Source organism: Equus asinus, chromosome 5, assembly GCF_041296235.1.
Source record: "Equus asinus isolate D_3611 breed Donkey chromosome 5, EquAss-T2T_v2, whole genome shotgun sequence".
NCBI lineage: Eukaryota > Metazoa > Chordata > Mammalia > Perissodactyla > Equidae > Equus > Equus asinus.
The window spans coordinates 108,275,415-108,291,396 of record NC_091794.1 but is presented as its reverse complement, the minus strand read 5'-3'; the positions used below and the strand labels follow the sequence as shown (position 1 = coordinate 108,291,396).

Below are 15,982 nucleotides of genomic sequence, written 5' to 3'. Positions count from 1 at the left end.
TTGGCCAAACTATGATTTGGAGATAATCAAGTCGCAGATTTTCAAGTGAATTGTGTGAAACAATAATGTTGGGGTGAATTGAATTGAGGTGTCAGCTCGCCATCCCTTATTTCTTTCTTGGGAGATGGGGGAGTGGAGGTAAGCCTGGATGGCTTCCCAGGTTCCTTTCTAACCTGAGTGTTCTGTGAACTCCGGATTCCAGGTAAACATGATGACCTTGGCAGAACACATCATTGAAGCCACACCTGACCGAATCAAGCAGGAGAATTTTGTGCCCATGGAGTCGTCAGCATTGGAAAGAACAGATACTGCTGCCATTAGCAGTACAATGAGCTGGCTGGCCAGTTACCTAGCTGATGTCGATCATCTGCCAAATGCTGCCCAGATCAGGTCAGTAGAAGTCTGTGGGTCACTATCTAGGACAAATTCCTGGATTTCACTGGGGGCGTGGGAGACTAATTGGACTTGAGGAATGCTGTATCATATAAGACCTTATTAAGGAAAGAAAGAAGCATTGGGGAGAGTTCCGTTGCCACTTTGAAGGCCCTCTCGTCCTCTGCTCCTCCATGATTTTTCTCCCCATATCAGAGCATATGAGACAATGTATCATAATCCTTTCCCCCAATTCCATTGAGATTTCATAAAGGTGCGATAGTGTACTCAGTGGGTTTAATATTTGGCATAGTCCTAAATTCACGAGGGTGCTCAGTATGAACCTACTAACTGAAGGACTTTGACTTAAAGTCAGGGTACTTTCAGCAATTTACCAGACCGAATGAAGCCGTGGTCTTAATAGTCCCTAGTGGCTCCTGGTGGACACCATCTTGTGGCATTGATCGGTATGTAACAGATCGTGCACATCAATCACCCATCATCTATCTCCCTGTCTCCTCTTGTTTCAGAGGTGCATATAACGAGCCTCTAACCCCTTCTTCTAACACCAGCTTGAGCCCCGTAGGCTCGCCAGTCAGTGAAATAGCTTTTGAGAAGCCCAGCCTCCCCTCAGCCGCGGACTGGTCGGAATTCCTGAGCGCATCTACCAGTGAGAAGGTAGAGAATGAGTTTGCTCAGCTAACTCTGTCTGATCATGAGCAGAGAGAACTCTATGAGGCTGCCAGGCTTGTCCAGACAGCTTTCCGGAAATACAAGGTAAAATAGAACAGAGTCCTGATGTTGTGACATTCTTAAGATCAGGAAAAGTCAGAGTCATTCAAACTCAAACATGGGCCATTTCTTTTTTCCCCTGAATTTATAGAATCTTTATTTGAAATTATTACATCTCATGAAATTATTAATAATTTTCAGAAGCTTTAGTAAAATGAAACTGACCAGTAATGTGATGGTTATCACCATCTCAAGTTATTGTCAGTAATAATAATGAACATTTATTATTTAGTTAGTGTAAAGTAAGTTGATATCTCTGCCCTGAGACATTTATGACCCAAAGCAGGGGTTTCCAACTGGAGGCTTTGGGCTGACTTTAGGCAGCTCATAAACTCCTAAAATTTTCTGTTAAAGAGTCTGTATGTGCATTTTCGGTGGGAGAGGTTCCATAGTCTTCCACAGATCCTTAAAGGAGTCTTTGACCGCCTTGAGAAGGTGTTGAAAGGCATTGACGATCCATCCAAAAGTAGAATACTTGGGGTTATTGTAGGAAAGCAGTGGAGATCTGGCAGTTTATAAGGACAAGTAGTACAATACCTAATTTGTGAAATACTTTGAAAATGAATATTTTTTAGGCCTCCTGATATCCAAATATCATAGTTCTATTTAGAAGCAAGAATAGTTGGAGATTTATTCTGTAAATTCATTTTTCCTAATTTATACTTATAATTATCACTGTATTTTGGTAAACCTAGTGTCTCAGTTCTGAGAAAGTTAGTTAAATGAGTAACGATTCTGTTTAAGTCTTAAGAAAGTCCTTTACTAAATCATTATTGATTTGTTTTTCCTCACCTTACCCTTAAGGGCCGACCTTTGCGGGAACAGCAAGAAGTGGCTGCTGCTGTCATTCAGCGTTGTTACAGAAAATACAAACAGGTAAACCACAGTTTGGGGTCATGAGAGGAAATGTGCCTCGCCCAAACAGCGCCAGGGCCCTGAGGATTCTCGGGTGTGGTTCAGCCAAAGAACACTACATCCAGGGCTAGATTCAAAGGCAGGCTCTGATTTGCCTTGATTAAAAACCAGAGGAAAATGTTCCAAATGGAAAGAAACAAAAACACAAAATCATCCGCAAATGAACTTAGGCCACAAAATGATTTTGTTCACATTGCTGGCCTTTTAATGTTAGCACCTTCCTGAGATACTGGTCTGATACAAAGAGTTATTTGTGTTTGAAGTCAGGTTCTTCGTTCCAGTAATTCACCTATAAATTCTGTAGTAATAAAGAACTCTAGGGAGCTTGATATGGTGACTGGAGAAGATAAATCCTGGCTATCATCTTTGACCTTGAATCCCATAAGTTATATAATCTTTAGCTGTTTCTCCTTTCAGCTTCTTCTTGTCCATTTTAAAATGAAGAATTGTAAAAATGTTTGAAAAATCTTAAGAAGCCCAGAGCATCTTAAACTGCTTTTTCCTTCCTTAGTTAAGAGATGCAAGAATGTCTACATAGTCTCATGCAGTATTACTGTTTCCAGAACAGCCTGTACGGTTACATAACTACCGTCAAGTGGGAAAGGGAACTAATGTTTATGGAGTGCCCACTGTGTACCACATCTTTTAAGCACATCATCTCATTTGCCCCTTACAATTATTTGAAGTAAACAATTTTATTTCCATTTGACAGATGAAGAAGCTGAAGCTCAGAAAAATTAAGTAAAAATTAGAACTTTCTAACCATCTAGGTGATTATAAAATATAAAAAATTGCCTGAGTTTTGACTAAGTCATATGATAAAGTTCAGTCCTGTCAGATTCTAGAACCGTTTATTAGGTTGTGCTTTAAGTAGGATTTACATTTTTATTTAAGGAATAATAAATGCCAAGAGGTATGATAGTTTCATGAAAATTTGAGATTATTTTCTTTTGTTCGGATCTAGGCCTCGCTTTGATTTCTGATGTGGGTTGCCATTTTCTCGAGTTTCTCTAGGATGAAGCCCAGTTAATGGGGGTGGAGTGGGGGCACATCTGCACCTTGTAGCCAGTTGAGTTCATGATCCCAGAAAATGAAGGTTTATTGTGTAAACGCTGACACCGCAGTACCTGTAGCCTTGCAGCAGGGAGCCGTCCTGGCTTCTGTTTGGTGAGCAGGCTTCACATTAGCACAAGGGATGCACAGAATCACTTTCAAGTCTGGGATTGCAGCAGGTATTTATTCCAAAATAGGAATTTTTAAAAAAATCTCCTCCCAAAGAAGTGTTGTCTACAGCCAGAAGATGGAAGGCATTATTTTTTGAAATACTAACAAATATTTTGGAAGATGGAAGGCATTAATGTAGCCAGATTGCCTTTTTTTTTTGGTTGGGAGTTTTATTGGTTCTGGTTTTTAATTTCATTATATTCAGCAATCTAACATTAATCTTGTATTTTCTGTTTCTCCCCCAAGCTGACATGGATAGCCTTGAAGGTAATGATACACCCAAGTCCTCTCACAAACCATTCCACCAGAGTCACAAATTCACACCCATCACCAGCTACAAGAAGGGGCCATTAAGATGGCAGGGTCATGGAACAGGCATACTCTCCTTGCCAGGCCACCTAACCACAGTGCATCTATCCTCTGGGGACCATGTGGTTATTCAGTTGGAGAGGGTTTTGGCAGTAACAATCGTTGGACATTTTTTCTTGGCCAGTGTCAATCTGAAGAATCCGTCCAGGCCAATGGCCATGAGCCCAATGACCCACTAAGTAAACTTGCCTTTTTCCCACTGGGCTTCACTGTGGCCCGGTAGGTTCTGAACGTGCAACATACACAGGCCAAGGTGATGAAAACCACAGAAACGCTGTAGAATACTGCGTTCTTGTCTTAGAAGACTTTTGGACTAATGAAAATGTAAAGCAGGTCAGATAAATCTAAAGAGGATTCTTGCAGAAGGGTCCTGTATTTGGACATTCTGAGAAGTCAGTTTCCTTCCCTCATTCCCCCTCATACATGCAGAGATGGACTTAGGCACAGGGGTTTTCTGACGAATGTTTTTCCCTGCAATGGTAAGTTGCCTTCTTGTAAGCAAAGTGCTTCATTGTGACTTCTTGTCCCCAGAGTCATATTCTATTTCATTAGCAAGTTGGACAGAGCATTTTTTAAACAGGGAGAGCTCTGTATTTTTAGTGCCTAGAGACTGAAATGGAGGAGAAGTCATTCTCCCGTGCCTTCGTCCCTTGCTTTGATAGCTCTGCAGCAGGCCGGCTCGAGGCCGTGCTGGTACAGGCTCCTAAGCAGTCCCCGATTCTGTGACAGCTTTCCAGGTTTCATGGTGTCACCCCTGTGTTGGTCTTATGAGTGTTAATCTTTTGCAGGTTAGAACGGCTTAAAGGTGTCAGCGTTTCATGATAAGCCTTGTATTTGGGACCTTGTAACTCAGAAATTTGTCATATGGAATGATAGTTAGGAGTCGGATGCTGACTGCTAAGTAGACTTGTGTATGGTGGGGATTGGGAGGCACAAAAAATGTTCATTAAAAATGTTTCAAAACTGGAGAGTAAATAGTAGTTGTAAACATTTTTAATTTTACTTCTTAAACGTGTTTAAGATTCTCACATGTCTAAGTTTATTGCTATTAAAACTTTTTCTCAAGAAGGGCAAAAGATTTTGATATTTTGGGGAAAAAACACATTTAAAGCAATACATTGTCTGAAGACAACCCTTAAAGTATTTCGCATTTCGGAAAGGTAGGTGAAAAGATTCCTAGTTTGCCTCTTTAGTGATTAAAACCAAAACAGAGACTATGATACTAAAGGGCGCTCCCCTAATAAGCTCAAAGGACGCACAGACTTGCGTGGCTCCTGTTGTTACTGTTTTGCTTGTTCTTGTTTCCCCTGCAGTATGCACTTTATAAAAAGATGACACAGGCTGCCATCCTTATCCAGAGCAAATTTCGAAGTTACTATGAACAAAAAAAATTTCAGCAGAGCCGGCGTGCTGCCGTGCTGATCCAGAAGTATTACCGGAGTTATAAGAAATGTGGCAAGAGACGGCAGGCCCGCCGGACGGCTGTCATCGTCCAGCAGAAACTCAGGTGGGTGGAGAAGATTTCCTGGAGGTAAAGCTGTCTGGGGACGAGAACCGTCACGGTTGACAGTGTTGCCCTGTGCTGGCATAGGGGTCTGTGTAGGGACTAAAGCATCTCGCAGTTCTTTTCTTTCCAGACCACTCTAGATGTTATGACTTTGTATAGTTATGCCTGTGCTATTGGTCTACTATCCGAATTTGGTGGGACCAAAGTTTCTACTCAAAAAGGTAGCGCTGTAAACTGTAGCATTACTACACGTAAGACCTGGAAGAGTAATTCGAGTTAAGCTATTCCATTTTAGGGAGTGTGGTAAAAACTTTGAACACAGTAAAATACTTTGGTAGAGGAAATGTAGAAAATAATAACCCAAAGAGGGTATCAAACTCAGGCGAATCAGTGTCTAAATGAAGAGAGCCCACCGGATGCCACAAGGCCGTCTCAACAAGATGAGCCTATAAAGAGTTGTGAGAGAATGGTTGACATCCGACTTTCAGTCTGTCTCCCTTAAAGCTGGATGGGAGCGTTCGTCCCCGCCCTGCCTCCTCTTCCACCGTGCCTACACCCAGTACAGTAGAGGCAGTGTTGTTTGTGCAGTTGGATTTGCTGCGTGAACTGTTGAAAAGTCCTCTCTCACTGCTGACCTTTTTTCAACTTTTGCAAATTAAGCTTTACAGCACCCTTCTCGTGACAGTAATTAATATTCTGGCTTTTTCAGGAGCAGTTTGCTAACCAAAAAGCAGGACCAAGCTGCTCGAAAAATAATGAGGTTTCTCCGCCGCTGTCGCCACAGGTACATTCATCCTCATCTATACATTTTGCTCGTCAAGAATAATGCAACAGCCCTGATCTTCTTAACCACTCATTAACTCCTACATAAAGCTAATCCCCCTGCAGATCCTCAGGGTGAACGTCCTAAGTTACAGTAGGATCACAGAACTCTAACTAGGGACTGAGTTGCTGCTCCTGGAATGTGGGGAGGTGTTCCCGACTGTGCTGGAGATGTTAATGGAGATTCATGCCAGTGTTTTTCTGTTTTAATTTGAGTGTAAGGGCAACTTGGTTGGACGAACTTTTAATTCCAAGTTTCTGTTTAACCTCTTATTTATATGCCACATTACAGTGTGTTCTAAACCCTTATTCTGCTAATGTGTGTCCAATCAGAAAATAACAGTTTCTGTTCTCAGGGAAAGGATAGAAAACCACTAATTCCATCCCAGTTTTCTGATGTAGAATTTCCACTAAATAGTTGGTGCCCCCTGGTGGATGTGCGACAGCTGACGTGCTTTGTCGACTGTCAGTTAAAGCGAGTCAGTGATGAGGAAGAGGAGAAATTATTAGAATGAAATTGTGCAGGAAAGGAAGAGCATCTGAGATTGGAGGCACATTTTCAGTGAGAATAAATGGGCTTCTGTGACTCTAGCGTTCCATGGAGACACAGCATCTTCCCGTGGCGCTAAGAGGAGTTTCTCTTTGTTTCCTCAAACGGGAGGTTTCTTTGTGAAGACGAGGTTCTTTACTTAGATTTGGGGGGCTGGTGAGAAGTGTTTTGTTTTCCTTATTTAGGTTAATTTTCCAGTCCGACACCTGTAACAGCAGTGGCCTGAGCTGTGTTGAGATGACTCTGTGGTTTTGCTGTTTCTTGTGCATCCATCAGGAGCTGCACAGTTTACAGAACCCAACTTTAAAGGAAGCTCTTTAATGTCTTATTTCCTCTTCCTGTTTAATTGTACCAAAAGCTCAAGTGTCCAGATTCAATTTTATCCCTGAGAGGTTTCATTTTACTTGAGTTTTTCTTACTCCTAAAACTATCTGCTTGCTAACTTTGCAAATATTTTGACTTTTGAGGCTGGCTACTTGTGCTTTTACTTAAATTAACAAAAGAATTCTTTTATATGACAATAGAAGGAAACATGCACAGAGCCACACATCAATAGTAATACAAACTGTGCAAAGAACGTTCTTGAGGATATATGTGGTATTCTCTAGCTAATGCTGTGAAAGAAGCTAATGTACACTTACCAGAGAGCTCAGCAACCCGTCAACTCTACCATGTAGCAGTCGGGGGTTCCCCCACCATGGTTAGCTAACCGATGAGATACCAACATCAGTGCTCCGAAATAGGAAGGCTTTGTAGGAAATGCACGTCAAAATATGGGGCATGGTTATGACGTGATGAAGTCAATCCTACCAGCCTTCGCAAAGTCCGTCTCTCTTCTTTATTACTCAGTCATATCTTTGACTTGGCTGTAAATTACTTGCAACTAAATACTTTCTTCCTTTGGTGGGCACATCCAGGGCTCACAGGGCCTTCCCCGTGTGTTCTCACATGTGCTCACGCTCCCTTCTTCCCTTTTCCTGTCCCACCTGCAAAATGAAAAACCCAGGAAGACTCTATCCAGCACTGCTGAGACTGTGGTTAACACTCTCCCCACAGGTTTTATTTTCAAGAAAATCACCTTAACATTGCTCTTCTTTAGGTCACTTCAAACAAACCAGAATGTTCACAAGTTAAATTTTCCTTGTTTCTCCTAATCTTATCTTCAAGCTTTGAAAATACGTACAGTAAGGCCACCTTGTTGATTATGAGCGAGATGACATAAAGTCCCGTGCTCCTTTTCTCCTTTTTTTGGCTAAGGCCATGCCATGTTTCCATTGAGTGAGTGGAGGGGGTCAGATATTTAAGCAAAGCATAGATGCACAAAAAGGCTGCCTCCGCAAGTAGGCTACACCGAGGAATCCTTTTACTTGTGTTTTTAGAGTTCTCTTTTTGTGAACTAGAAGAGAAGAATTTCATGAAGATTTTACCTCATAAGTCTGAGAAGAAGATTTGTTATGAAGGGAACGTCAGATTACAGACTGAATTTCTATCCATTGTTTGGAATTAAAGACCCCTATTGACTCTTTTTGTTACTTGCTCTTTTGTAGTTCGGATGTTAGAAAAATGAGGAGGCAAATTTTAATAACCTCTGTGTACTGACTGTATAGGCTCACTCTTCACTTACTGTTCCTGTATATTCAGTTAAGGAACTTGAAGAAATCCTGAAAAATCTATCCCTGAAGGTCGAACTCATATATTCCCTAGGATGTATGTAGCCCTGTTTCCATTCTGGGTTATTGAGTACTATTTTAAGAGACTGTCATGTTTATTGTCCCTTAGAAGCATTAAAATCAACATTAAAATAAAGTCTCGTATGACACTCACTCAGAAAAGGTAGGTAGGTAGTGGCTTCAGGAATCCAGAAGTGAGACATCTCATTTCTTACGGATTTTGCTGTCATATGACCCCGACATTTTTAGACTTAAAAATAAATTGGTAAACTTCCTACCTGCTCATCTCACATACCCCACCACCACTCTCCTTTTCTTTCTCTCCAAAAAAGGAACCACTTGATACTCTTTTGTTGAAGTAAAGCTATTTATAAGATTTCTGTTGTGACCCTCACATGCTAATAGCTCTTTGGTGTTGTTTTACTGTCTAAAGCCCCCTGGTGGACCATAGGCTGTACAAAAGGGTGAGTGTAGCTGCCTGCTAGCCAGTTTATCTTCCATTTTCAATATTTTGCTTTTTGCTTGCTTGCATGGGGCTGCAGCCTAGGTATGCCAGTAAGTTTCACATCCATTTTGAATGAAATAAGATAAAATAAAAACTAACCCTAATTACTAACAGTGCTACTTTATACAACAGGAAAACAGTCACATCCAGTCGATGTACCAATGCATGACCTAGTGGCAGGGAGCATCTTCTGAAACCGCCACAGGGCATGCTTAGAACTTGATGGAGAAGTCTTCAGTATAAAAAAAAGGCTGGTGGTACAAGTGCAAATCGAAATGAGGCTACACTATAAGAAAACATTGGGCAAGTGGTTATTTGTGATTAAAATAATTTGCCACATGAAACTTTCTTGACTACTGCTGTGTCCAAATTTCTAAAGCGAGAAGGCTCACTAAGGGGGCACTGGCTTTTTTTTTTTCCTTACCTAATCTATTTCTTGTTTAGAATTACTGTTTCCCCATTCCCCTGTCCCTATAGTTTTATTTTCTAAGTCTCCCTTTCCCTGGTGCTATGGAGTGAGCCAGTACACCAAGCCTCCCTTTCAGAACCAGCCCAGGACATTCCTCACAAGCTAGTGAGCAAAGCTGACTGCCAGCATTTAGTGGCAATGCTAAATCAAGAAAGTGTAGTGGAAAGTGTCTTAAATCTGTGGATTCTCTATTGCAGTTAAGAGTGGAGGTTCGAATAGAATTTGTATTTTAAAGAAATGATAATGAGCAGGTGGTCAATGGGCACTCGTAGTGTTCTTGAGATTTTAGAATCCGGTGCTGATTTGTAAGTGTGCCTGAGGGGCGGAAGTCTCTGCTAGATGGGACTGTAACTCGTCTTAAGTTATAATAAAGGATTTAGTGTCAGAAAACTGTTTTTTTAAAAGCCATGAATAAAATTCACCAAAATCAGACTTGAATTTAGATTAATTTGACAACTTTTCATCCTATAGATAGTCTTAAGGAAAGATGCATTTAAAATATGACATGGGAATTATCTCTATCAACTCGACGACATCCAGCGCCCTCCCTTCTTAACCTCCCACGAATACTTTATATAGTCATGGGTAAGATTTCTGAGAAAAGATTACAATTAAAAAAATCTAAAGCTTCTGGAGATATTATTTCCCATCTCACTACATTTATGTTGATGCTAATTTTTATTTATTATATTTTAAGCCAAGAGTCGGCAAACTTTTTCTTAAAAGCCCAGGTAGTAAATATCTTAGGCTTCATGGGCCATACAGTCTCTGTTGCAGCTGCTCAGCACTGCCATTCTAGCATGCAAGCAGCCATAGGCAATACATAAACGAATGTTCATGGCTGTGTTCCAATAAAACTTTATTTACGCAAATATACATTGTGCTGGATTTGGCCCACGAGCCATAGTTTGCCAACTTACGATGATAGGAGAATTGAGTTTTTATAAGTTCTTTGTAAATCTAGACCTTATCCCTAGAAAAGATTTAAAGTCTCACCTAATTGAAACCATGGGTAGTAGCTGAAAGAGAAACTTGTTTAAAAAAATAAAGGAACTACATTCATTTGTAAAATTAACTAGTTAGTCCTCTTTAGAATTAGGCAGTTGTTTACAGCTGATATATTTCAGGTCCCATGTGGTAGAGCGGGCTCAGAGATGTCTGTGTTTGAAATATAAGAGAAAAAGAGGAGAAAAATCTCCATTTCTCTCTTTCTATTCCTGCTCACTCTCTGCATACAGAGATAATATTTCTTCCCATATTAAAAACCCTCCAAGAGAACAGATGCATGCTCTATATTCAACTTAACTAAAAGTTGTAGTGTCTTGCATGTCACATGCAATTAATATAGCCTGCTGCAAGGAACCAACGTTTTAGTAAAAGTGGTTGCTTCTGCACTTTTGAGGCTTGTTAGTTTCTGGTATGTTAATGATCATTTTTAAGAGTACATTTTCTAAAAGTGCTTTTCGGTGCCAACCAGCGTCCCTACCTTAATTTCTTTAGTGCCTGCTGCATTCTATTGTGAGCTCCTCAAACTCCTCCTCCTGCATGGAAAGTTGGAATTTCATAGCATCCTTCATGCTTCTCAGTCTTCAGGGAATTTGAAAGATACAAGCTGAGAAGTGTTAAGGTTCCTGCTAGTATGGTCATGTTTATCTAACTGTCCAAATTGGGAAATAGCTTATCTGTGGCTTTGTCTAATTGCAGATAAGATCTCCTCTCCCTCTGTTCCATCAGAGAAGTCACAATGGCACTCCCTCTGATATTCCCCAACTTGAAATCTCTCTTGGGAGGCAGAGCATTCATTCTCTGAGGAGGATTTATATTCCTGGAATTTATGTCAAAGACAATAATATATTTATTTTATTAATTTGTAAAATATACCATATTTAAGACCTTTAAGGTTTACACATCGAAAGATAATATTTGAAAACTTAAAGAATCAAGTTTTATGGCAGGGTGTTTGTAAAACAATATTTGACCCCAACTCCTAGATTAATGAGGCAGAAGGATATGTAAGGAAGTTGGCTTGTCAGTCCTCAGAACTAAGACACAACAGCCTAATTCCAGCAGCCTAGCAATCAGAAAATACCATTTGTGTCTTCAAATGTTTAGTCGTTGCTTGGGGAAGGTTAAGAAAAAGCACCAAATACTCCTCACTGAGTCCTGCTCATTTTTACTTCCATCGTAGCCCCTAATTTATCCAACAACTTAAAATAGAGTTATCAAATTCTTGGTACTGTCACAGGGATTTGTTTTGTCTTGGACGCAATGATTCTCTATTTTAGAGAAAACTTTTATTATACACAGATAACTTCAATCAACCGTTTTAGTTATTTTTCTTAGTTAATTTAGGTGTTATACTACTTTCAGCATATGCCTGAAGGATTTTTAAGGCCGAAGAAACTTTCAAAGTGCACAGGCTGAAAAAACTATTTCCAGTTGGATTTTGAGTCTAACAGGATGGTATTCAGTGTTACAGCAGAAAACCCAGATGCCTCCTATGTAAAGGAAGTCGCAAGTAATTGGATTACACGACAGATTTATCCTCAAGGTCTTGAGACTAAAAAGGACAATGCCTCTTTTTCTAGTTAGAATATGAAATTCCCACTTCTCTCTCTAAGACGTTTCTTTTTTGTGGGTATTAGAAAGTGTTCTCATACATGAGTGAGACCACTCTCTAGAAAGCAATTTCTAGACAAATTCCTTCTTTCACTAGATGGGATAATGTTTCTGAGAGAGGGCTTTAAAACCCATGACAGTCACTACAGGAATTATAAACAGTGAGAATTCTGGTATTTAAATAACCTATTTCTTGTAACTTGCTGGCCTAGTTACCCGTGTTCAATAAAGGTGGGTGAAGCTATCCTCCTGGGATAAAACAACCTCATTGGAGGAAGAAAAGATAAGACTTTTTTGTTCACAAATGTGTAAGCAGCAGATTTTCTCCATATTTGCTGACTGGGCTTTCAAACACTAACCTTGCCAGGTGCTGTCAGTTTTCTTGGTAAGTAGTGGTGTCAACACTGACTATTGGGAGCAGCCTTGGGAAATGTTTCAGTGGGTCCCTGTCAGGTTCTGCAGGTTACGCTTGCCCTTCTGCTTTGGTATGTACACTTTATCCAAGGGACAATTCTCTAACAATGCCTGAAAATGTATTGTTTAATCGGGAAAAGTCAACAGCGCTCTAGGTCGACAACTGTGATGTCACCCTCCTTTAGTTCAATTTAACAGGAGGTATAGTTTCCAAGTTGTCCAGTATGTTCAGTGAGGAGGAAGAAATGAATGTGGGATGTGTCATCGTGGATGTAATTTAAATCTCCGAAGTAATTTTGTCTTACTTGCTTCTTTTAGGGGATGAATCTTTTTGGAACACAGTGGTGTGTGTTAAATTGCAGACAACATGCTCTGTGTCATTCTTATTGGGCCTCTCTGTCTTTTTTGTTTTGCAATCCAAATGAGATTTCTGGAAAATGGCAAGATCTCTCTTTTCCTAAATTCCCCACAAGCTATTGCAGCTCTCAGAGCAACAGGTAACTAATCAGAAAGCCACATCTGGCTGCCCTGTATATTTTTGACGTCCAGCATTGCGAGAATATGCCTGCTGAAATCCACTGACTCATGAAACATTTCTCTGGCTGAGCGTTACTGAGTAGATGTAATGAAGCGGCTTTGCCCTATGCTTTACCCATGGAGCCATTGTTCGCTACAAGTTTCCGGAGCAGGCCTCCTGCATCTACTCCTAACTTATCGTTGGACGTCTGATGGAAGTGAACCCTGTGGGCTTTGCTGGCTTTCAGTGCTGTTGCTTACTACATCACTTCAGTACATTATGATGCAACATTTTTTTTTTTTTTGGTTGAGACTGCAACAATATCCCAAAGTGGTGATTATTTTCAGCCTCGAATGCTTGGGGAAATCCTGGGATTGTCTTTAGTTTTAATAGTTGAATGGTCACAGGTTAAAGTCTTGCTATCCGAATTACTTTAACTCCAAGCCAGTAATATGAGCACTGTTTTCCAGGTTACTGACATGAGGTTCAGAAATGTGGTCCTTGCAGCTCTCGTGATAGTAGCGATAGCCTTGCACCTACGAAAGCTATAGTTTCTGTCCTGTGTTGATCGTCTTTACAGACTTTACAGACTGCTTTGCCCGTCTTCTGTGTGATGAAACTCAGGAGTCAGTGTAATTATAATGAGATTTGTTTTTAGATAACCTGGGCAATTTTAGGTTTAGTTCTTTCTTAGCCTAACAGGTATAATTCCATAAGAGAATCAAAAACTCAGTAATCCTTACCTGAGATTGCATAACAGAAACACAACAAAAGTTTACTGAACATCTGCATTCTAAGTTTCATAGATATGGTGACCATAGGTACTGGATTTTCAAGTATAATTCCAATTTCAAAAGTTTTGGTCTGTATTTACCAACTTTGCATACTGAAAAATAGGCTGGTAATATCAATGAAACCAGTTCAATCAATTGATTTTGGTTTAGGTCTATAAAATTGATTATTTTCCTCCACAGAATTTTTCAGTGTTTTTAATATCATGTGACTCCAACATTTGTAAGACATAGTAGTAATAACAGATGAAAAGAAAAACATTTTATAAACTTTTTTTTCAGTGACAAGCAGGAATAATTATTATTACAAAACAAGTACATACTCATTGTAGCACATTTGGGAAATAAGAAAGGAGAATCACCCAGAGATAGTAACTGTTAAGCTTTGATTGTGTATCCTTCTCGTGGTAGATGTATTTTTAGTTAACATACATCTTTTAATGATTATTCATGTCTTGACTAACAGACAAGGCAACAACAAATTTTTGTAACTATTTGAAATTCTGATTTGAAACATCTTTCTTAGAATTTGCTAACAAAACTCTAGTATCAGATGTTGTTTTAAATCACTTCAGAGATGTAATTGTTTTCTGTTCCTTTGGAGGCAATATAACATTCAAACATTATTTTATCCAATTGACGTTTGATACAAAACCAAACAAAAAATTAGGCACTTCTATCTTGTTCTAATAATCTACCCTCAAGTAACATAAAACTGTATGATTTCAGCAGGGCAGATTGTACAGTCTTTCAGTTTCATCTAGACCATGAGAGGCAGATTAACAACATGGTCTGCAAATTGCAAATTGGAGAGTGAGGCTTAAAATCTTCTGTTTCCTTGATTCTTAGACCCATTCTTTTCACATGTCTCAAATCTGTGTCACAAAATTGATAAGTACATTTTATGTGGAAGTATTTTTTTCTCCAAAACTTTGTAATAAAACCAGCATAGGGTCTTATAAAGGATGATGTCTTAGAATTGAGAAAATATAGTTGTCGTGAGTTTTCAGCAACATTCTCATCTCATGCCATGGAAATTTTCCAAATGCATATTTTCTATAAAGCCTTTTTGAAAAATCAATAACATAAGAATTGTTTTTTTAATTTTCTTGTTATCTTGAGATATTATTAGAAGCAGCGGAGTGGAGTGGTGAAGTCAGACAAACGCGGGTTCTAATCCTGCTCTGCCGTTGAGTAACTTTATTATTTGGAGCAGGTTACTTAATTCCTGTAAATCTTAAATTCTCCGTTTACAGTTGGAGACAATGGTGGCGTTGTAAGGACTAAATAAGGTAACAAATATTAAGGAACCTGTACAGCTATTGGAACATAAGCGTTCTCTTCCTTTTTCCCTATTCCTCTTTTAACGACTTTCTGTAAAAAAATGCCTATGCCATTTAGGTCATTTCGATATCATTTATAATGCTAGTGTACTGTGACAACTTCATCAGGAAACTAAGAACTAAATCCTCCACTTTAGCTCAGGAGTTATGAAAGCCTAGAAAATATATCTGAAAATTGCAACGTCGCATTTTCCAGTGTAGACGATCAAAGTCATGTCTGCGTGTGGATGTGCATCTCTTCTTAACTTAGTGGTGTGTGAGGCTATCACTAGTTTTATAGCTGAGTATTTACCTGGTAACTTTAAAACTTGGTGAAAACTTAGTTGACTTTTTAATTCAGAAAGAAACTACAAAAAACTTCAAAAACAAATGTGACCATTTTAACTAAAAGAAAAATGTCAAGTTATACCCACCATGACCAGCTGATTACAGATTCCTTGGTATGAAAGTGTATAAAACGTTTCTGGTTTAGAATTCACTCTGCTTTTTATTTCATCTCAATGATGAACCTAATATTTTTAAAGCATTGTTTTTCATTCTAGAAAAATTGTGAATGGATATCTTTGTATTTATGCTATCAGATTTTGAGTTCAGAATTCTTCAAATTCTAGAAATCTCATCAGTGATGGAGCCACTATTGCGTATTTGTGAATGAGTCCTGTACTAGTGCAGAAATAAATTGTAGTATTTGAAGTAGCATGCACATTTTGCGGTAATTCAGCAACTAGGTCTGCACAAGTACAGATATATTGCATGCCCAGGAGTAAGGTGGCATCGGTGCATGCCTTGCATTTTTCCAGCCACAGGGCTGTTAGTATAGATGTTGCATGTTTAAAAATTGAACACAGAATATAGCATGTTTCAATTTTTAAAAAGCCATTTCTTTACCAACTATGCATGTCCAAAATTAGGGACCTATAATGATGCACAATTCTGTACTGTAATATCCAAATTACCCTAAAACTTAATAATCCATGGTATGTTTAATTGCAAAATTTAAAACTAAATAATACCTGGATCCAGTTATAACTGAACATAGCACTGTCCTCTAAATGTGCCCATTAAGAAAGAAGGATTTAACAGCTTTGAAGATAAACAGTTTG

At 39.2% G+C, this 15,982-nt stretch overlaps 1 protein-coding gene across 32 annotated transcripts in view; it reads left to right on the top strand.

Moving 5' to 3' along the window:
• Positions 1-15,982, top strand: part of CAMTA1 (calmodulin binding transcription activator 1) — an 854,855-nt gene that overhangs the window by 834,048 nt on the left and 4,825 nt on the right. For 11 of the 32 annotated variants that reach the window (XM_044769588.2, XM_044769593.2, XM_044769589.2 and 8 more), the window contains 6 exons: positions 203-390; positions 903-1,149; positions 1,969-2,040; positions 3,550-3,570; positions 4,986-5,179; positions 5,889-5,963. In XM_044769588.2, the coding sequence (XP_044625523.1) occupies positions 203-390; positions 903-1,149; positions 1,969-2,040; positions 3,550-3,570; positions 4,986-5,179; positions 5,889-5,963 (797 nt within the window). Of the gene's footprint in view, positions 1-202; positions 391-902; positions 1,150-1,968; positions 2,041-3,549; positions 3,571-4,985; positions 5,180-5,888; positions 5,964-8,654; positions 8,686-15,982 lie in introns of all 32 variants that reach the window. The other 21 variants (XM_070511183.1, XM_070511184.1, XM_044769596.2 and 18 more) reach the window with 8 other exon arrangements.